Source organism: Acartia tonsa, chromosome 10, assembly GCF_053477335.1.
Source record: "Acartia tonsa isolate MP-2025a chromosome 10, ASM5347733v1, whole genome shotgun sequence".
In the NCBI taxonomy this organism is placed as follows: domain Eukaryota; kingdom Metazoa; phylum Arthropoda; class Copepoda; order Calanoida; family Acartiidae; genus Acartia; species Acartia tonsa.
The window spans coordinates 25,289,062-25,312,904 of NC_137269.1; the positions used below are offsets into that span (position 1 = coordinate 25,289,062).

At 38.4% G+C, this 23,843-nt stretch overlaps 1 protein-coding gene across 1 annotated transcript in view; it reads right to left on the reverse strand.

The window, feature by feature from the left end:
* LOC145329691 (uncharacterized) overlaps positions 1–23,843 on the reverse strand; it is a 53,272-nt gene that overhangs the window by 18,064 nt on the left and 11,365 nt on the right. The window contains exons 3-4 of the mRNA XM_080174050.1: positions 10,284–10,403; positions 9,111–9,338 (exon numbers count right to left, since the gene is read on the reverse strand). Coding sequence (XP_080030176.1) covers positions 9,114–9,338; positions 10,284–10,403 — 345 coding nt within the window. The 3' untranslated portion in view covers positions 9,111–9,113. The remainder of the gene's footprint in view (positions 1–9,110; positions 9,339–10,283; positions 10,404–23,843) is intronic.

The window sequence follows — 23,843 nt, forward strand, 5'->3', positions numbered from 1 at the left end:
AATTAAAGTAAAAAATAAAATAAGTTTAAATAATAATTATATTTCAACAATTTGCAAAAATTTTAATGAGATTTCAATGAAATTTTTTTACATGATTTTTTTTTTTTGAAAAAATCAATAATTAAATTTTAAAATAGAAAATTTTTATAATTTACTTTTATGACCCGCGACCGTGGCTCAACACGTAGCGCATCCGCTCGTCGTCGGGAAGGTGTTAGGTTCGAATCTCGGTCCGACAACGCGTCATAACTAAAGACGTTAAAAATGGTTCCCACTGCTACTATGTCAGATGCGCGACGTAAATAGTTAGAGTGGGGGGAATGCCTTGGCCCAAAACAGGCGCAACTCGTTACCATGCACAGTTAGACAAAGGTCGTGCATCACAGAGAGTTGGTTGTCTGTAATGTACTGTACCACGGGTATGAGGTGAAGGACCAAGAGTCTGGCCTTGAGTTGACAAGCTGACTGTTCAGTCCAGGTGCAACTCACCCATACGACATTAGCATAATTTACTTTTACAAAAAAAATGTAATTAATATAAGTTCATAAATTGTTGTTATGTTCAGTAAGATATTAGCGCACAATCAATTGATTGTTGCGTAACTTTTGGACAGACTTGTATTTGATATTAATGCGGCTACTCTATAATAATGATTTCAATGTTTACAAACGAAATAAGATCATTAAGGTTTTCAACAGAGGCTAGGATTGTTGTGTCGTCACATAAAAGTTTAAGTATTGTTGACTTTGCTATTTATGGAAATAAATGTACTTGTTTCTTATCAGTAAAGTTCTTAATAAATCATATTATTCAATATGTTCAATTGTCATTTGTTCAATTAAATTCATGCAATAGGTTTATATTTATAATTTATTCATTAATTTTATTTCATTTACATTTCTTTTTAGTTTTTCTTTATAGACAGATACACAATCAATGTTTTTAATTGTTTTAAAATTGTTTATTTAAATTCTTAGATATGTTTATAGACGATTTTCCAGGGAAAAAAGGGTTAAAAATCAACTTTATTTTTATTTGGGGTAAAATGTGAAAAAGGAGAAAAAGTAAAATAAAAGCATGATTTAATCTCTGTCTGTTTTTAATAATTTTTGGATTAAAAGGGTAATTTTTTTTTACACATTAACATATAACATACGTGTTTATCTATTTTTAGTAGAAAGCCTACTTAAACAGATATTATATTGCTCTGTTAATTTGTCGCTAATACTTTCAAAAAAATTGAAGGAATTTAAAAATGAGTAAAAAAGAAAGTCAAGAAAAAAGGAAAAGTAAGAGAAATGTCGTCAAAAACAATTCGATTTGAGTGCAACAATGTTTTAGGAAGTATTAATGATTTCACTACTATTGGATGATATTATTCTTGACATAGGTTCATCTTGCATGGATATTATTTTTTTTAGAATGTGTGGTATTCGGCAACCGTGAGCCATGTCTATGGCACCCCTGATCTGGGGTTCGGTGGAGGGTCAATGGCCCTCCCCCGAGTCCTGGGGAAGGGGTCTAGTGACCCCCTCCCTACGCTTAGAATTAATGATTTGAATCTGTCATGTTTATTATGGTTAACTGTATTCTTAATTCTCCCCCACCCTTTCCAGGGATGGGGGAATCATTATTGCCCAAACTGACCATTGTATATGTATTATTTATGCTTTTATGTTATGATTATTTATTCCTATCCATGTAATTATTGTTTGTTGTATATAACTCCAGTATCTCTTAACCCTTCAATAAAGTGACAACTGAAAGTAGATGTTGATCATTATCTAGTGAAAGCTAGGGAAGCGTAGCTTCTCTATAGTAAGGTGTCCACGTCTGTCACACTGCCGTAATCTAATTGAACTCCGGTGTCTGCCATTGATCCTCGGCGGATACCACAACTTTGGTGACAGCTGTGTGAGATTACGGCGAACCACAAGTGTAGAGCAGACGCGCATCTGAGGCTAAGGTACTCCCAGCAGTGAATCTGGCAAAACTGACGCAAGCAACCTGAATTACCCACCCTGGACAGCAAAGTTTAACTCTGCATCCGGCAGTTGTGGAAGCAAAACAGCGAAATCTGACGAATAACCGCGAGCAGCGCTGATATCTAACGGAGAATTGAGCGCCAAAAGGGCTGAAACAGGCCTGCGGACCGGCTGAAACAAGCCAAATACGTGTAGACGGCTGAAAAATAGGCCAACTTTACTGCAAGAAATAGCAGGATCCGAACCAGTGGCGCTAGCAGGACGGGACATTCCCTGCCGCCGATAGGCTGAAACATGCCACATAGCTGCAAGCTGCGAGCTAACATACGGGTGTAGTGCACCAGAACAGAGAAAAACTACGTCAACCCCGAGTATCCTGAGAAGCTACAACGCAGCCACCCATCTAGAAGACAGATATTATATCACATTTGCAGGGATTACCACCCTAATGTGATGGCCAAACAATAGATTTATGAGCAAAGCTTGGCAAACAAATTGTTGTGTTGTGATAAATCTAAGAATAGAACAGGCTTGGATTACTGTGTATTGTGATAACAGCTAAAAATAGAACAGAGTTGGTCAACAAATCTGTTATGCAATTGTGATAAGGACAGCAATAAAAGCTAGATGTAATATAATCAAAACAATCTCAAGCCCACAGCACAATAACAATACACCCCTTATTCCAAGGGAAGGGGAGGGGGCCCCTCTCCATTTGAAGACAAATACAATCAGGGTTATATAACAGATAAGCCTAAGATTAAGAAGCAGAGGCCCCATTACACCAGCACACAGTTACCCCCCTCCCTCACAGTGGGAACGGACGGAGTTACCCCCGTCCCCTTACGCGCTTCCCCCTTCCTACCCACACTAGACTAAGTCCGTCTGTAGTGTGGAGCTAGCGATCGGATATACAGAGCGCCATTCACGGGTAGTGCAACAAAGTGCGGAAAACATCATAAATCCAACGGACGAAGCGGACCAATGAGGGAGCGAGCTGAGGGGTGAGAGCGCGTTTTCCCCGTGTGCGCGGATTTGACGGCGCGAACGCGCGTTACAAGGACAGAAGATTCCACGCACACACACACACACACACCCACACACTTTCACACCAGAGCAGAGCTACTCCATAGCATCTAACAGGGGTATTTTTAGCAAATAAAGAATTGCAAGTTTCTTTCCTCCTAGCTCCAGTGTGATAAGGGAAAACCCAATCAGTTCCTGACAGCAGTTCAGACCCTCAACATCTATCTACCTCAACACCTAACTATTGATAAGTACAGCTAAGTTATATCTTTGCAACTAAAACTCCCAACCTAGTGATACAAACAGTGTTGGCTGTTAGGCTAGGAAGCCTCAAGTGACAACCCATTCATTGTAGTCCTGTATAACTTTGTGCCCGCCGTTTCACCGTTGACCCAATGGACCAGCATCAAGTCCCAGGAGGTGACCAAGCCCCAGTATGGCTCCAGGATGACCCTCAGCCGGCCCCAGCCGAGTACCGCAAGCTGATGCTGAGCAATCTGCCGGAGTATAGAGGGCCGCCCAAGCAGTCCTGGTCGGCACATATCCGCCGACTGGAGATGTCATGGGCGGCTTACCGCGTGCCACCTCATGATTCCCTCAACCGCCGCAACGCCCTACTACTGTCATTGGTAGGGCAAGCGGCGGAAATGGCGTCCCATCTGTTTGGCGAGGCAGGCCAAGCCTTGACCTACGAACAGGTCAAGACCGAGTGTGAATTGTTATTTCGCCCTGCTTTTGAGTCCCAAACGCTTAAACAAGCGTTTAGGGACTACAAGCAACACTCGACAGAACCTATACAGGCGTACATATCAACAAAGTGCGCCTTGTATAGGGACGCCTACAATCATGAGGATCTTGAATTGTTGGTGGACGAATTAAACCGTGGAATTCGTAACGCCAATGTAAAACGCCTCATGATGAACCATGAAATTGCGAGTGTACCTGAGTACACTCGCAAGGCCATGTTCACCGTGACCATGGTTACTAAGCAGCTGAAGGAAGGTGTGTGCTTAGTGGACTCGACCGACGGGCTGACTGGATCTGCCTGCATCCAGTTGCCCCAATATGACGAGTCGGAGCCAATGGAGATTGGCTCCTTGGCTCCGGGTCTCCACCAGATGGGGAAGGTCGCTCCAGATGACAAGGTTCCAGGCCGCTGCTACCGCTGCCAGGGGAGAGGCCACCGAGCTCGAGACTGTCCAACGCCTGTGGAAGTTAGCCTAGAGGAGAGGCGCACCCAGCCACGCCGTGACCGTTCTGCCAAGTGTGAGCGTTGCCACTATGACGGCCACACGGCGGCCGAGTGTAGAGCTGACTGGGCCCAGGTAGCCAGCCGCAGGCGCACCGCCGACAAAGGTGCCCCTCCAGGGAAGCCCAGCAGAGTGGCCCATATGGAAGGGAGCGCGCCCCCAGCACCACCACTGCAAGCAGCCGCCCCCAGAGCTGCGGACCGAGCCGATGGGATGCCGCAGTTCGGGACTGTCCCAGCTAGGATCAACGTACTGGGCGGCGCGGCTGAGCCCAACCGGGTTGGCCTAGGCTTCAGTCTTAACCATCTGGGGCCAGAGCTGATACAGCCCAACAACATAGCCGAGCCAGAGGTGCTGAGGCCCCAGCCTTTCAGCCTCAACATGATGGAACCTGCCCGACTGAGCCTACCCAGCAAGAGTGGAGGGGCGCTGCCCAGCGTCCCTGAGACGGTGTATGGGGAGGCCCTGGCAGCCGCGGAACGAGAGAGGCAGGAGGTGCTAGCCAGCACCTCTGCATCGATGTATGGGACGCCACCCGGCGTCGCCACCTGGGATGATGGGGGGGTGCTATCCAGCGCCTCCCACCGTGTGCCTGGGGCGACAACCGTCGCCGCCACCGAGATACCTGGATCCTGGAACGAGCCAGCCTCCAACCTGATGTCTGGGGCGACAACCGTCGCCGCCACCGAGAGACCTGAGTCCTGGAACGAGCCAGCGGTCCCAGAGGAAGGGGTGACACCCGTCACCCCCAGCCAGCCAGCGCCACCAGCCTGCAGGGAGAGCCCAGCTACATGCCAGCCAGCGCCACCAGCCTGCAGGGAGAGTCCAGCTACATGCCATCCAGAGCCCTCTACCAGCCAAGGGAACCCAGCGGCTCACCATCAGGATAAGTTGAATTTGTTAAATGTATTGAATCCAAAACCTTGTAAACACCCAGCCTTGCCTGTGCCCCCTGCACTTGAGGCTGGGGAGATTGAAAATTGGGAAAATAAGGACTTGCCTGTGCCACATGCACCTGAGTTCCTAGGGCAGGGGAGGGCATTGAGTAAGGGCGAGCCTGTGCCACATGCACTTCAGCCCCATGCCACTGGGCATGCCTTGGACCAGGGAAGGGAGCACTTAGGGCTAGGGGAGCCGACACCCAGGCAAGTGCCAGTCGCTTGCCAGTCTGTCATTGGGGAGGGTATCGGGGTGCCTCGGCCGCATACAGATAACGCTCAATGGAAATTTGTGTCTAGCCAGGAGCAGCCCAGCCGTGTCCAGCCCCAAGAAGCAGCCGTGACCAGAGCCGGAGATCCCCAGCCGCGTGCCCGAGGAAGATGGTTACCTGGAAGCCTCTCCCATTGGTGGATGGTCCTGTGGGGCCTCCTGCTGGCAGCCGTGTGGCCTACAACCAGCTACGTCCTGGTGGGGTGGGACTGTGCCAACCCCACCCATGTCACGTCTTACAATAAAGAAAAGATGTGTGACACGGAGCCCCTACACCAGGAGGTGCCCCTGGGCCATGACATCCACGTCCTGCAGCAAGTCAAGGTGAGGGAAACCACTGGGTTCAGCTGTCAGCTCACCGTGTCCCAGTGGACATTCAGGTGTGGGGTATGGGGTCACCTCAAGGTGACCTCGGTCCCCACCCTCATGAGGCCAACCAAGATAGACCCAGAAGCGTGCCGAGACCTGGCCAGGAACCGAGTATACACGTTGCCAGGCAAGACCCAGCCACTGACGTTCCAGCTGAACCACCCCCTGTTCTTCACCATTGATATGGTGGGCGCCCTCGTCAACAGCCCCGAGGGGGTGGGTTGCGAGGGGGAGGACGTCCACTTTGAGGGCCAGCTCTACCGCAATGAATTAGTGCTCCAGGAGCGGCGGCTGCTGGTCAAGGAGGAGACCTATGTGGTGGAGGATGGACGGGTGGAGTCCCAGTCTGACCACCTGACCCTCGATTGTCCCCATTCTGAGCTGTCCTGTATCACTGGGGAAGCAACCTACGTGTGGGACCACCTGGGAAGAGATTGCCCCTTGAGGCTGATCCGCAGCCTCCAGCCCAGCCTGGTGAGGGATGCATATCTGGTTGACCATCAGGCCCAGTTTTTCATCAACATGACCAGCCCCACCTCAATTGTGAACTGCGACTTCGAGGCCCATGCCACCAACCATCCAGCGTTGTTTGTGGCAGCTGACCCAGCCGCGGCTGCGCTGCCCCGAGTGTCGGCCAGGGATGTTGACGTTCCCCTTCAAGCACAGATCCATGCAGGTTATATTGGCTTCACCCTGGAAACACGCATGAGAAGCACTGCAGCAGAAGAAGTAGCGGCCAACTGCTGGAAGCTCCAGCAACTAGACCCGGCCCACCCGGTGCGTGTCCAGGGGAGCACGTTCTCGGTACTGAGGGGAGACATCCTGCTGCAGCTGACCTGCCAAAGGCACAAGTATGTTGTCCGCGAACACAAGGAGTGTTGGGACAAAGTGCCAGTGGAGCCCGCAGGTTTTGTAGACGCTGTGACGCGGGTATACAGTGAGCACGCCACCAAGATTCCCTGTTCCTCCACCTACCCCCTGACTGTGCACGCGGAGGAAGGCTGGATAGAGTTAACCCCTGCTCCCAAGAAGAGGCCACCCCCGCTGGATACGCCTAAGCAGTTGTTGACAGACCCCTTAGATGACTTCAGTTCAGGTGGTTTGTATTCACAGGCTGAGTTGAACGACTGGCAACAACTGCTGGCGTTCCCAGCATACAAGAGTGCCATGCTGACCGGCCTATCCTATGGCTCCTGCGTTCAGCAAGGCAGCTGTTCGGCCACAGGAGACCATGGGATAGTGTCCTACAACATTGACCGACTGGCGGAGGAAGGAGAGGCAGCCCTGGATGTCTGGGCAGGATTTAGACAAGCCATCCACGAGTGGGGAGATGGCGCCGCCATCCTGTGCTTGCTGCTGCTGATCCTCAAACTGCTGGGGGACCTAACCATCATTTCTCTGGCAGCAGCACAAGGAGGAGTCCGGGCAGCCCTGAATGCGATATCACAAGTTTTCCTGTACCACCCAGCCTTGTATAAGAAGGCGATGGCTAGAGCCAGGCTCAACCATGCCAAGTCCCGGGACTTTTCAGTGGACTGGGAGGCCATTCCCATCGGCAGGGAAGCAGCCGAGGAAATGGTGTCTATGAAATCAACGGACAGCGGGCATGACCGCCCAGGTAGGCCAGGACCGCCCTCTGGCAGACCCCGCGGCCCCTCAGGAGGACAGGCCGCTGCTCAGACAATCAACCTGGCAGCCAGTGCCCCAGCCGCTGCCAACAACAACCCGCAGGTCCCACTGCTGACCGTTCCAGCAACAAATGTGCCACCACCAAACCTGATACCTGCCGGCGCTGACCAACGTATCCAACCCAAGTCAGCCTCTGCCTTCTATCCCACATTGGGAGCCCATCAACCCTAAGAAGATACTCACCACTAGGATTCCATTGAATCATTATCGCTTGTATATATTTTAGCCCTAAGGAGCGGGCCGAAGGCCTCAACCACTGTCGGAAGTCTGGTAGGAAAACCATCTCCCAGCCTTCCGAGGGGAGAGTTGTGGTATTCGGCAACCGTGAGCCATGTCTATGGCACCCCTGATCTGGGGTTCGGTGGAGGGTCAATGGCCCTCCCCCGAGTCCTGGGGAAGGGGTCTAGTGACCCCCTCCCTACGCTTAGAATTAATGATTTGAATCTGTCATGTTTATTATGGTTAACTGTATTCTTAATTCTCCCCCACCCTTTCCAGGGATGGGGGAATCATTATTGCCCAAACTGACCATTGTATATGTATTATTTATGCTTTTATGTTATGATTATTTATTCCTATCCATGTAATTATTGTTTGTTGTATATAACTCCAGTATCTCTTAACCCTTCAATAAAGTGACAACTGAAAGTAGATGTTGATCATTATCTAGTGAAAGCTAGGGAAGCGTAGCTTCTCTATAGTAAGGTGTCCACGTCTGTCACACTGCCGTAATCTAATTGAACTCCGGTGTCTGCCATTGATCCTCGGCGGATACCACAAATGTACACTTTTAATGGATACTCTTTACAATTTTGTCCATTTTGTCCATTTGATTTTTAAACTCATTTGTAAAAATAGCATAAAAGCAAAGCTTCTTCCAGTTATAAATTCATCTGTAATCTGTATATGTTTGCCCTAATTTTAACCATAATAATGTATAAAGAATATATATGGATATGACAGGGGAAAAATTGTCGCCAATTTAGATTGCTAACATAGACATCACTTATTTTCCTGTTCGTTCATCCAGTAGAAGGGGAGAGGTTGGGGTATAGGTGTGAATTTTGGGATCGTTATCTTAGCCAGCTGTAAGTTTCACTTTATTAGACTACATGATAATGGTGTAAGATCCAAGTAATAATAAATCCATTACCGTAATTCGTATTTTCTAGACATAATTCTAATACTTGGTTATGATTTCCATAACCTTATATTTTAGTCAGGTATAAAATGGGTGGAAAATGTTTATTTTTTTCACTTTTGTTTACATCCTAAAAATACCAATCAAAAATTACTCAAAGAAAAACTTTTCTTCTAACAACCAATCCCTCTGAGATTTTTTTTTGTAAAATAAATGTGCTGTAAACTAAAATTGTATCCATAATTCTTATAAACACGTTTACTTATTGGTTGGCTTAAAAACTTTGGGTACTTTTGTATTTCATGTGATGTATGATTTTATTTAAACTTCGCAAATATTAACTGTTATCATCCTTGTTTCTTTTTATATCCTAATATGAAGTGCAGAGGGTATTATTAATTATTTTACACTATTCATGCAAATTAAAGAACAATTATTACCGATTACCAATCCGATGAACTGACCGGCACTTCCAGCTTCTTTCCGCTGCTAGATAAATCTCGTTTGCCGCGCATTCCATTGAAGGGTGCGCGCTTGCCGCGCATACCAACAAAAGCCGCTCGGCGTCCGCGCATTCCGTTGAAAGCTGCCTTCTTGCCGCGCATCCCGTTGAACGCCGCCTTTTTGCCGCGAACGCCGTTCATTGCGAATGGTAGGCTGTCGGATTCCTTAAATAATAATATTCTACATCTCTACATTTTACTAGTGGCATTACCCGTAGCCTTGGAATTTACTAACGTAGTAAAAATAGACTGACACATGGGTCTTGAAAATTTTTATAAAAAAATTAAAACTTCTATTCTTAATAGGAACAGAGAAAAAAGACGATTGTTGAGTGGCTTTGCAACTACTGAAATCAAGAAGGAATGAATTTTTGGTGAGTATTATTGAATCTTTATTTACTACGCGAGATGGGGTAAAGAATTGAATCGGGGATACATTTTATTTAGCCAGCTGAGAGTTTATCAAAGAACATGAAAATCTGGTACAACATCCAAGTAATAAAATATCAATTCCCGGATCTTGGACAAAGTAGCTTCGGACAAAGTAGCTTCAGGACAAATTAGCTTCAGGACAAAGTAGCTTCAAGACTAAGGAAAGTAGCCTCCACAGTTAATAATGGTCATGGCCGCAGCATTCGGCCCCCTAGCCTGCCTAGCCGCGGGCACTCGGCCCCCTAGCCTTTAACCTAACCTAACCCAACCAAAAAATTGTAAAAAGATTATTAAAAATTGTAAAAACAATATTAAAAATTGTAAAAATCCATCAACCACTTTTTGCAAAATCCACGAAATTTTAAACCACTTATGTATTAGCAGTTGATGATATTTTTCTTAAATAAATGTTCTGAGGCTAACATAGGTTAGGTTAGGTTAGGTTATAAAATAGGGGGCCGAGCGCCCGCTGATAGGAAGGCCAGGGGGCCGAGCGCTGCGGCCATATTGGCGACTATTTTTCTGAGGAAGCTACTTTTCTTGCGTAAATGTCCTGAAGCTACTTTGTCTTGAAGCTACTTTGTCCTGAATCTACTTTGTCCGAAGCTACTTTGTCTGAAGCTACTTTGTCCGAAGCTACTTTGCCAAGATCCTCAATTCCCAGAATTATGATAATACCTGATTTTGTCTTAATAGTTCCAGTTGGTTTTCCAGGGTGGAGGTATCCGCCAGATGGTCCAGGAAAGCGTCCAGTTCATGGATTAAGCTCTTCAGTCTGGCAACACTCACTTCTTGAGACTAAAAAAGGGAAAATTAGATTTTAGAGTTATAGCGAAATTTGTTTTGTTAATTTCGTTACTCTTAGATATTTCTATAGTACGGTTTTCCATTATTGCTTTCATAAATTAATTAGTTGTCTTGATTTCTTATATAACATTAATCTAACAAGGAAAAAATGATTCAAAATTATAATTTAATGATTGTATAAGATAAGCTGGTGCTTTTTCCCAAAGTGCCAGTAGAACCCTGATACCCCCCCCCCCCTCCCCCTTCCTTTGGTTTCGGATATCTTTACGAGAAATTTCAGCCTTCCGCAATAGTATAAGGGAAAAAATAATGACCGTAAGGATTGTTGGTCATAAATAATAGCTATCCACATCTAATAGCAGCTGAGGAAATCATATTTCAAATTTAAAATGGGCGGACAAACTAAAAAGTAGAGAAATTTTGATTTGTGGAAGCAAAGTTACATAATTTTTTTTCCTAATTAATGATTAAATAATGTGAAGTAATGAGGCTAATCTAATATTAAAATCTGCCTCATTCAATATGCTGATGCCTTTGTCTGTGTGCATTTACTTTCTACCTTATTCCATTACTAGCGGCTGCGCCAGAAGCATCTAGAGGCTCTGCATTTCAGAGGAAAGGAAGAGGCAGAAAAATAGCCTAAGAACACCCCAGGCTGAACAAAATGGATATCCTAAGCGGGTTAGTAAGAAGTGGTGTCTTTATGTAAATCAGTTACAACCTTACCCCTGAAGAGGGTTACCCCCAATCTAGATTTTTTACCCTCCTCCCATAATATAACAGTTTGGACGTCCCTTAGATGATAGAATTTTAAATTTTTAAAAGTATCAAATATTGTATTTAGGTTGCAAAATTAATAAGGGAAGGTTGCCTAGAAAAGACAACAAACTAACTTAAAGAGTAGCTATGCTTTCAAAACTAACATTTATTTTTCACTTACACATAAATACAAAAGAAGGGACAAGATTAAAATTTATGTCAAAAGGCGAGACATTTAAAAATAACCTTGACTTCATATTTTCAAAATATAACTTTTATACTGTTTTTTGAGAGCGTAGCAACTTTATAAACTTTTCTGTTTGATGTCTATCTGCAAATCCTTTGCGAAAGTTAGAAGTTGATTTAGTTTCAAAATGTGTTATTTTATCAATGTTAGATATACCCATGCAATGAAAGCATCTAAATTCATGAGTAGAGTATTTTAATATTTTAGTGTTTAGGTAGAAAAACCTTATTACTTTATTACATAGAAAGATTGCTGATTCGGGAAAATAAAGGGATTAAAATATTCTTTTTTTGTGCGCAGTATATCCATACGTTCGCCCGTCCGTCCAACTGTATGTCATAGTGTTAACATCCCAATTAAGAAATTACAGTTAGCTCGTCTTTAACGATCTAATCTATTGTTATCTTGCAGCGCTGCTGCGCTATTTAGATAAATAATTGTCCTTGTCCCCCCCCCCCTGAAATTAGGATTTCCTTGAAAGTATGGTGCTCTAACCCTGCGGTGCCATTATATTATGTTGCTACCAAGTTCCAAATAATACCTAACCTAACCTAACAAGTAATAAACAAACACTTGATATGAAACGCCAAAAGTAATTGTTCCCATTTCGATTTCCCATCATTGACCATATCTATAATACAAAGTAGTACGATGTCTGTCTGTCTGTCTGAAGCTTAAGATCTCAGTAACCACTGAACCGATTGGGCTCTACTCTTCAGGGAATATACTTACTGGTCATGGGATGGTTTTAAGCTATTTTTTTAAGGGGTGGGACACCCCCAACACCCTCAAAAAATGAACAATACCCCCTCCCCAATAAATTTTCTTTTTAAAACTAAAATTAAAAAGGGGAGTTCGACTAACACACCCCCCCCAAAAAAAAATTTGTTTTTCGTTTTCTTTTTAAATCTAAATAACACAAAAAAAAGGTTGATTTAACCTCTTGGGGCAAAGCTTCTAGAGGCTATGGGCGAAGCCGCTAGATATATTAAATTGTATTTTTATGAAGTCAATGTTAGATCAACATTACTCATAATATAGATAAGTAGATATTGACATTTCTTCTATATACCTTTTAACAATGTAAACTCTTAAGCAAGGATAACAACATCCAAAAAAAGTTAAGCAAAACAAACCATGCAATCGGACGAACCAACATTAACAAATATAGAGTAACATTGCTTTTAATATCGAGAATTAAAATTGCTTTAATCTTGAATTTTACATGAATACATGAATTTTTGTACTTAATCGCTCAAGGAATTCCCATGTAAAATCTCAAGCTGTATCACATTAAAATATGATGAAAGCCTTGTTTTAAAGACAGGCAAACTTTCTGTTAAAGATTATTCTTTATTGTTACAGGAATCCTCATGCTTGCTTAAAGCATGCGTACGGACAGACATTCTCTAAATGTAAGGATTTTTTTTCTTTCAAAAAGGTAGGTTCTAGAATACGTAATAAATAATATTTTCCAAAGAAATACAAATTGATCGCTTCGACTTTATGATGGTAATATTTCTAGATAAATTGACAAAATAAAAAGAAATAATGATACGTTTTATCATTTTTTTAGTAGAGCAGCTTCCTTATAACCAAGTACCCCCCCCCCCCTTTTTTTTGCTATTATTTATTATTGTTTGTTTATTACTTTATGTCAGGTTAGGTTAGGTTATACTGGGTGCTGACTAGCCCTGCCGCGTTAAAGCATCGAATGATAGACCCTGCAGGGTTAGGGCACCCCAAAAGGGTTAGGCATAAGAAGAATAAAAGCTAACCTTGCCTAAATGACTAGTTTTGGCAATTTAAAATTGTACTTAGCTGAAAATGAAATTTGTGAGCTAAATTATTAATAGTATTTTTTTGGTTTGAAATTTATATCAGAAAACCTTATTAGAGATGTTCTGTATCATTACTTTATAACATGTTGTTGTTCTTATATCATGTAATTGTTATTGCTGCCAGGCATAGTCTAGGTAGCATTAGATTTTTAAAAATTGAAAAATTTTGTGGTCAGTCCATATTTGGACTCAAATATCAATATATTTAATGGGTTTAAATATTAAATTTTTCGTTCACAAAGGAAGTATTAATTAACACCTAAATTTATAATTTTGTTCAGAGAGGAAGGGTTTATATTTTCAATATTAATATTGGAATAAAAATATTCATTTTTTAGGTCAGTAAAGGTAATAAAATAATAAACAAATTTATGAATTTCTTGGGTTGGCCATTTTTCGTTACGTGGGGGGAAGGGGGAAATTTTACAACCTCACAGATTTTTTATGACCTCTAGGTAAAACACCAAATTAATAAATATTTTGAATAATAATCACGAAATCTGAACATCAATACATGCCAATACATAGTTGAATTACTTTTATCATTTTTACCTTTTTTAATCTAAAAATCTCACTGTTAGATGTATGTAATAATAGATCATTGGGTATATACATCAACTTATCTTCCATTGTCTTATCAAAGAAATCTTTAATACGATGCGATAATTATTTATACATCAATTTATCGTGCATTGTCTTATCTCTTGAATGAAAGTTTTTAAACAAGAATTACAACATCCATAAAAGCGAAGCGAAGTTTATATACAATTGAGTCCATACATACTAACATATTACTGACAACAACATCCATACATATTAAAATATTTTATGAATTTTAGTTTAGTCATTTTTATGGTCTTTATAAAGCTTAATCTCTGAGTAACCATTAGACTGATTGAGTTCTGCCTTTATAAAATAATAACACTGGTTTTCGCCTATTTTATTAGTGTTGGGGTTCTTTGATTTTAGACTTGATTTGAAATGTTATAGTATAAATGAGTGTGCATTCACCTCTGTATATAATCACGTTCACTTGCTGTTTTATATTCGCAAAAAGACACAATAGCAAATTGATTCAAGACATGCTGTTTTTTTCAATTATAAGAAATTTGTAGTTTTTACTAATTGGATTTATTATTACTTAGATCTTACGCAAGATTATCCTGTACTCTAATGAAGTGAAACTTGTAGCTGTCTAATATAACGATGCCCCTATCTAGCCCCTTTAACCTGTCCAATCCCCTTCTACTAGGTAAACGATGTCAATGATGTCCATTAAAGCAACCTAAATTAACGACTATTTTCCTCCTGCCATAATATGCACGTAAAAATGTAAATGAAATGTGGAAGGGAATGGTCACCAAGTACATGATAGTAGTTAAAGTTTATCCATATCGGACCATGTATTTACCTTGTAGGATAGAGAGAAATCAGGGAGGAAGGGGACATTGGACTGTAAATTATAACAGTACCCAGTGCTTTAAATCACGTTCTTTTACTTTTTTTAATTGATGAAGGTTAACTTTGTTTATCTTGATTGGAGAGTGTTCATCATTTTTTTAACCATTGTCTGATCCTTTAGGACCCATGGTTAGGATACAAAATAAAGAAAAAAATTGCTACATGTCTAAATTGCTATAGCTGTTCTCCGCCCACTTTATACAACTCCACCCCCCCTCCCCGATTTACTGACCACTTTGATTTTATTATTTCCTTTACTTTAACTGAAAACTAATTCAGGTATCTAAAGGGATAAGACAATGGGCGATAAATTTATGTACACCCTCAATGATGACACACAAAATTACCCCTTCTGTAGAACACAATTAGTGCTTGAAACGTTTGGACACACAACTTTATAAACCAACCATTCAAAATTCACTAATGTCCCCAAGGTTCTAAGGCCAATGATTAAGAAAACGTTATTATAAAACTTTAGGGGCTAGAGTAATAAACAGCTCATTGTACCCTCTACACATATGAATTAGTAAGAGTATTAGTTAACTCGCCCCTAGTCATTATTTTACCAATAGTTTTATCTATTTATTATTAAACTAGTTCCCAAAGTCTTAAAATAATGTTTTCCTATTTGTTTGCTTAACAACCTTGGGGACTTTTATTCCATTTTGATTAGTTGATTCATTTAATTGAGTGTCCAAACATTTGTACCACCAATTGTAATCTACAGAAGGGGTAATTTTGTGTATCATGATTGGGGATGTAAATCAATTTATCGGCCATTGTCTTATCCCTTTAGATTCTGGATTTTTATCCTCCAGTAGGGGAGGGGATGGGGCAAGAGAAGTGAATAGGAGAAATTGTTATTTTATACAGCTGCATAATTCATTTTACTAAAGTTCATAAAAATCTGGTGTAAGATCAAAGTTATAGTACATCCATTAAATAAGCATAAGAAGTAATGGAAATTGCAAATTAAATTCAAATTAACAAGGATGACAACATCCATAAAAGCGAAGCACTGAAACGGTAGGACAAACGGACATTAACACTTATATATTGTCAGAACTAAATAATCAGAATATAAATATATAAGAGTCGAAGCAAAATTGTAAGTAAATTTGTTAAAAAAAATGCTTTATACAGGATAATGTTTATGGACATACCTACATTTTTAGGAATTGATTATAGAGTTGCTTTGCTTATAACATTATACTTTGTTCTCCCAGGAATCAATATACCAAAAATCAGATCAATCGGATGATTTGATCACATAAACATTTGTTGTTAAAAAAGTAAAAAAATCAACATGTTTAAAACGGACGTACGGACATTTTGGTAATGATTATAGAGTTGCTACGCTTTCTAAATCGTACCTAACTACTAAAGGAATCACCATGCAAAATTTGAAATCGATAGGACAATCCTAACATGCCTAAATTAACGAAAAAAGCTATCCGTTACGGACGTACGGACGTACGGACGGACGGACGGACGTACGGACGGACCGACCCTAATTATAGAAAAGCTTCGCTTTTAAAAAGCTGAAATGTTATAAGAGTCATTAAAAAAGGTTTGAAACAAATAGGACTTGTCTATCACCCTAAAAATCAATTTGTTATGGGCACTATGGCAGACAAACCTAATATATAGAAAATATTTAAACCTATAAATTCTTTAGATAAATTTTGCTATTTCCAATAGATATAAATATATCCCTCCCATATATCTTTACTAATAAAACAGGAAGTTGAGGTATTCATCTGAGCAAGGGGTCAAACCTTACTTTTTATAAAGCAGAGCTTTTCTGTGGCTATGGTCGGTATGTCCTTCGTTTAAACAGTATTCTGTATTTAAGAAAAAAAATACATATAATTTTGTAAAAATAATACATTTATATTATGCTTAATTTGTTCTGGCACTCTACAAATGTTAATATTCGTCCTACCATTTTAGAGCTTCGCTTTTATGGATGTTGTCATCCTTGAAATTTTCTCAAAAGCAGGGAGGGGGGGGGGTAACATTTTTAATTATCTATTGTAAAACTACAAAATACATGTGTTAGGTGTGATTGGGGTAGGGTTGGTCAAATGGGGTTAAATTATTTTTTTTTAAAGCGAAGCTTTTCTATAATTAGAATAGGTCCGTCCGTTATAGCTCTTTTCGTTAATTTAAACAGATTAGAATTTTCCTATCGATTTCAAACTTTGTATGCTGATTCATATAACAGTTAGGTACGACTTAGAAATCGTAGCAACTCTATAATTGCTACCAGAAAGTCCGTACGTCCCTTTAAAATAAGCAAATTTTTACTTTTTTTGACAACAAATTTTTGAATGTTAAAATTGTCCTATTCATCTGATTCTTTGAATGCTGATTTCTATTTCAACAAGGTACAATGTGATAAGCAAAGCATCTCTATAATCAAGTCCTAAAAATGTTAGTATATCCTTAAACAGTATAATGTATTTAATCAGTTTTGCAACAAATTTACTTACAATTTTGTACATGTAAGCTTATTCAATAATAGCTAACCGTTATGGACGCACGGATTGGTAAGACCTAATAATAGAAAAACTTCACTCATAATAACTTATATAAACACGAATTAGATAAAACAAATGTATTTAAATGAATCAATTTACAAAAGATAAATAATTTCCCTAATTATAATCTGAAACAAATAATTTAGATGTTACATACTTTCTGTCTTTTTTTGATTACTTATTATGATTTTAAAAAATGATTTTAAGAAGTTTTGTTGAAAATCAAAATACAATTTGATATAAATGATAAATTGATCATTCATTTCTAAATATATTTATATTTATTTTATAATAGATATTATCGTTCCAATTTTAGTATATACACTGTACAGTGTACACGGCCACAATGAAAATAAATTTTTAAAATCGAAATTTTTTGTATGTTTGTTTTTATTGTTTATGTTTTTGTTATCGCGCGTATGCCGCGAGATTTTGCATGATTTCCCATGACGTCATTCATATTTAGTACCCAAGGTTGGCCAGAAACGGCTAAATTCTTGTATATTCCCTTTAAGCCAGTACCCAAAGTCTGAGACTCCTAAAAATTGAATTTTCGATCCATTGTCCCCTCCCTTACTCCCTGCACTCTACTAGTGTTAATGTTTGTTTGTCCTTCCATTTCAGAGCTTTATGGATGTTGTCATCCTTGTTTGTTCATCAAATCATTCTGTTTGTCTTTCTACTTAGAACTGAAAATTAATATATTTAAAATAGACAGACTTACAAATAATTTAACCCCCATTACCCCCCCCCCCCCATTCACATAATTAGATATATATTAGTTGTTGTTATAATCAAACATGATAATTAGTGAGGGGGGGGGGGGGCGGAATACTGCTGCTCTGTATTATACTTTATTTAAAATAGACAAATAGACAGACAAACAGAAAAACTTCCTGTTACCTTATTTAAAGGATAGGATTGTCAAACAAAATACTCTTTTGAACACTAACAACCTCTCTCCTCATCTATGTTTTTCTAGTTTTAGGGCTTCACTTTTATGAATGTTGTCATCCTTATAGAACGTATAGCTTAATACAATTGAACATAGAACATTTAATTTCCTGATATATTTTTGCTTGTGATTGTAATATCATTAGCTGCTGCGCCCCTATATGCAGTGGTGGGTAGCCTAAAACTATCTAAAAACGTAATAGGCTTACTGGGGGGGGGGGAGGGTTTCGGATTATTTTTCATAATATTTTAATCCCTAGAACCAACGCCGGCATCCCTCCCAATGAAATTTAAGCTTCTTTGTATATGTCATTTTTACTCCTCCTACTAGCCATGAAGATCGACTTTTACTTTCATTCATGATATACATATTTTTTGTCAGAAATTTAGTTTACCGGCCCAATGAGGATACACATCATCCGCCTCCCCCCCCCCCCCCCCCCACCCTCTAAAAAAAACATTTTAACCGAAGTAGGGCAAATGAGGTTAAAAATTGAGCACGCACATATATAGAAGAGTTATAGGAAAAGAGGGGAGGGTTATTCATTATTCCATTTATTAATAAAAGTTTTGAGGGAGGGCAATAAATAACCCAATACTAATACTTAAATAACAAGGATGACAACATCCATAACAGCGAAGCACTGAAACTGTAGGACAAACGAACATTAACACTTGTACTGTGTCAGAACTGAATAATCACAATATAAAAGTTGAAGCAAAAGTGTAAATTTGTTGAAAAACTGCTTGATACAGGATAATGTTTTGGACATGCTTACATTTTTAGAACTTGATTATAGAGTTGCTTCGATTGAAACATTATACTTTGTTGTCCAAAGAATTGAAGTTGAAATCTAACATGCCTAAATTAACTAAAAAAGCTATCTGTTTGTGACGGACGGAGGTACGGACGGACCGACTCTAATTATAGAAAAACTTCGCTTAAAAAAATTCTCATAGGTAGACATTATATATCATACATCAGGGGAAGGGGGAGGGGCTATATACTGTTTAAACGTTTGTCTAAACGAAGCTTTTCTATAATTTGTCCGTCTGTGCTCCATTAATTCATGCATGCTAGTATTATTTAGATTTAGAAAGAGTAGCAACTATGTAATACTTTTTGTTTATACATATACATTTATGTTAATGTTTGATTGTACTACCTTTTCGCTTTTATGGATGTTGTCATCCTTGCTGATATAAACCCACCCCACCCCCCCCTTTCATATTATGGAAGTAACTTTGGATACTAATGTAATTAACAGCTCAATTTCTCCTCCCTCCCTATGTATTACAGACAGTTTTCCGCGGATATTTAAATAGATAGTAATTTAGCATAATTTAATTAGCAGTGTCTTAACTTTTCAACTAAGTAATAATTTAAATATCATCATTGGGTACAAACATCAATTTATCATCCATTGTTTTATCTCTTGAGATCCCTGGTTGTGAATATATGTAGAGATTGTAAGATTAATTTAAGAAGAAAAAAAAACAAGGATAAACAATGATATATCTTGGATAAAAGATTTGGTGTCTGTACTAATTGATCTCGCTAACCCCCAAAATATGTAGGTAGAAAGAGGGGGTTTCGTTGACTTTAATTAACTAGTTATTTATCGCATCATATTATAGACATTTTTCCGTGGATTTTAAATTTGAAACAAAAAAATTATAACAGGAAAAAGGTTAAATTAAAACTTAATAGAATTATATTAAGATATGCCTAGATGTTAAAAACTAATAGTGTGCTAAAAGGGGGGATGGAGTTTCACTTTTATGTAATATTCTAATATTGCATTTTATTACAGACAGTTTTCCGCGGATATTAAGAAATATAGTATTCAAATTTAAATAGTGTGCTAAAAGGGGGGATGGAGTTTCACTTTTATGTAATATTCAAATATTGCATTTTATTACAGACAGTTTTCCGCGGATATTATAAAATATAGTATTCAAATTTAAATTATCATAATGGTACCCATCTTATATAATTATAGTGGTACCCAATCGCGATGATATGATTTTCATATATATTGCATTTTATTACAGACAGTTTTCCGCAGATATTAAGAAATAAAGTAACCAAATTTGAATAATTATAATGATACCCAAACTTGTATAAAACTTGAATAATATATATCTTGGAGAGATTTGGTGTTTTTAAATGGTAAATAGATACTCGGATTTTTATTGCTCTGATTAGCATTTAATTATTTTTAATAAACTTGTAAAATCATAAAGTTCATGAGAAGTTTGGAGATTAGTAATAAAGGGTTAGAAATTAAAAAAAGGGGATGTCTAGGGCAATAAAATCCTGACCTGATTTTTTAATATTTTTATTCGGCCAAAATATTAAAATTTCCAGTCAATTTCACACGTCCCTAAATATCAATATTTTAATGGTAATTAACACCTTCATATTATTTTTTATTAAATTTCTACCCAGCGTATGCCTGATTGCTGCGCTACTTATGTATAATGTATATAGATGATCTTATTGTCTCTTACTTATTAATTTAAGTGAAAAGTAAAATAGACAATACTTCCATTAATTTTCTAATCAGCTGTAGATTTCTTGGAACAAAGCTACTCTACAAAAGTGTATGTGTTTCGTTCCCCAAATGTAGTATGTTTTCTGATATTAACTCTAGGGGCGAGGCTGCAACTACAGAAAATTGTGGGCAACAATGTTAGGTAACACCCAGCATGCAATCAATCCTTTAAGTTTTAACGGGATTGCACCTGTTTAAAGGCCAAGTAATCCTTCATACTCTTACTATTAAAGTCAAATAACCATTTGTAACATCTCTAGTATGACACGGTATGGTTCAGACTCGAATTCGATAATATTCCGGCCCTTACCACTTTTCATTAATGCCATAAAGTAGAAATTAACAATTTTTGATATGCTTTTAAAGAGCTTCGCTACTCTGAACTTAATCACACCTGTTCCTTTACAATGAATCAAAAATGAAAAAAATATAGCATCTAGAAATTCTTTTCTCGTATTCATTCGAAACCGGTGGATTAGAACCGGTTCTCATTAATACGAAAAAACTATGTCTAGCATCATATTATAAACAGTTTTGTACGAATATAAAAATGTATAATCATAAGATTAAAACTAGTTTTTTTAGCCCGTGCCTTAGGCATCTCGGGTCTAAAAAAACTGGTATTAATCTTATAATTGTACATTTTATATCCGCGGAAAGCTGTTTATAATATGATGCGAGAAAAAACTATTAAATCTTTTGATATGGCTTAAATTCTAACTTTACTTCTAAATTTAAAATTACAATTTATGTAAAGATTCGTTGGATCATGGAAAGAAAACAAAGTCATTCCTAAATTAGGACAGAAGTCACCTTCCTAGGAAGGACATAAGTAGCCTTCCTTAAGTGAGAATTTCTTAGATGAAGGTCATAACATGCCTCCCTTAACAAAGATTTTGCAAGATTGAGGACATAAGTAGCCTCCCTTCACCTCACAAAACCTAGCTTTTTGATCCTTCACATAGCAAAATCTTGCATAAAATTGGTTTTTGGTCCATCACATAGCAAAATATTGGAAAACTTAGCTTTTCTGTCCTTCACATAGCTAATTCTTGCAAAACATAGCAAATTCTTATAAAACATAGCAAATTCTTGCAAAACATAGCAAATTCTTACAAAACATAGCAAATTCTTGCAAAACATAGCAAATTCTTGCAAAACATAGCAAATTCTTGGAAAACTTAGCTTTTCTGTCCTTCACATAGCTATTTCTTGCAAAACATAGCAAATTCTTACAAAACATAGCAAATTCTTGCAAAACATAGCAAATTATTACAAAACATAGCAAATTCTTGCAAAACATAGCAAATTCTTGCAAAACATAGCAAATTCTTGGAAAACTTAGCTTTTCTGTCCTTCACATAGCTAATTCTTGCAAAACATAGCAAATTCTTACAAAACATAGCAAATTCTTGCAAAACATAGCAAATTTTACAAAACATAGCAAATTCTTGCAAAACATAGCAAATTCTTACAAAACATAGCAAATTCTTGCAAAACATAGCAAATTCTTGCAAAACATAGCAAATTCTTGGTAAACCTAGCTTTTCTTTCCTTCACATAGCTAATTCTTGCAAAACATAGCAAATTCTTACAAAACATAGCAAATTCTTGCAAAACATAGCAAATTCTTACAAAACATAGCAAATTCTTGCAAAACATAGCAAATTCTTACAAAACATAGCAAATTCTTGCAAAACTTAGCTTTTCTGTTCTTCACATAACTAATTCTTGCAAAACATAGCAAATTCTTACAAAACATAGCAAATTCTTACAAAACATAGCAAATTCTTGCAAAACATAGCTAAGTCCAAAAATTCTTTGACACTTAGAATATTTTCGACCTGGTGTCCTCTCAGTAGGTATGCTTGGTGTCACCTGGGTATTTTTTCTTCAAAAATTTGACTAAGTGTCAAAATATTTTTGGACTTAGCCAAATTTACTAAGGATTCGAACCATTTCCCAAATCTTACAGTCGGTACCAAGGACACCAGGTCACTGTATCTCAAGAACCGGTGGTCGGATCGCGCTAAATATTCGTTTTTTGAGTTTGGGACTCTTATTGCAAGAATTTGCTATGTTTTGCAAGAATTTGCTATGTTTTGTAAGAATTTGCTATGTTTTGTAAGAATTTGCTATGTTTTGCAAGAATTAGCTATGTGAAGGACAGAAAAGCTAAGTTTTCCAAGAATTTGCTATGTTTTGTAAGAATTTGCTATGTTTTGCAAGAATTTGCTATGTTTTGTAAGAATTTGCTATATTTTGCAAGAATTTGCTATGTGAAGGACAGAAAAGCTAAGTTTTGCAAGATGAAGGACATAAGCAGCCTTCCTAATGTAAGAATTTGTCAGCCAAAGGACATAAGTCACCCCCCTTAAGTTAGATTTTGTTAGATGAAGGACATAAGTAGCCTTCCTTAGATCAATTTCCAGTGACTTCTGTCCTAATTAGGAATGACTTCGTTTTCTTTCCATGATCCGATTCGTTTTTTTCAAGGAAGTTTTCAAATAAATTGATTTTAATAAAGTTGATCATGCCATTTAAGCATTTAAAATTAATTAAATTATTTGATAAAAAGAAATTAGCAATTGTTTATTAGTTAGCGAAGTTACTCCAAAATTATAGTATACATATCTGTCTGACATTCTGATGTTCTTCCAAGAAATAATTTGTCTATTTTTAATAATGGAAAAAGTTTAGAGCATATTGTCTGTTGATCCGTCAGTATTGGATTATTTATTTTAAATTTTGAACAAGTTTGCTTTTATAAAGTTCTTCATAAAGCCACTTCTGAAGGGAGTTAATTAATGGCCATTTTTATCAGTTGCTTTGCTAAGGTCATGGAAATTCAGCTTTAAATAAATCATTTATAGAGAGATTTTATGAAAGAATTAATGAAAGCAAAGTTGTTCAAAAATTTAAATAAATAGAGTTTTCTTGTCACGATTATGTGGTAACTCCTAGGGATAAAAATTAAACTTGAAATTTTCAAATCTAATTTTCTCAAAAAGATCCCGCTGAAATATTTTAATTTTACCTGAGCTGAATCTTTTAATCATTTTGGTGGT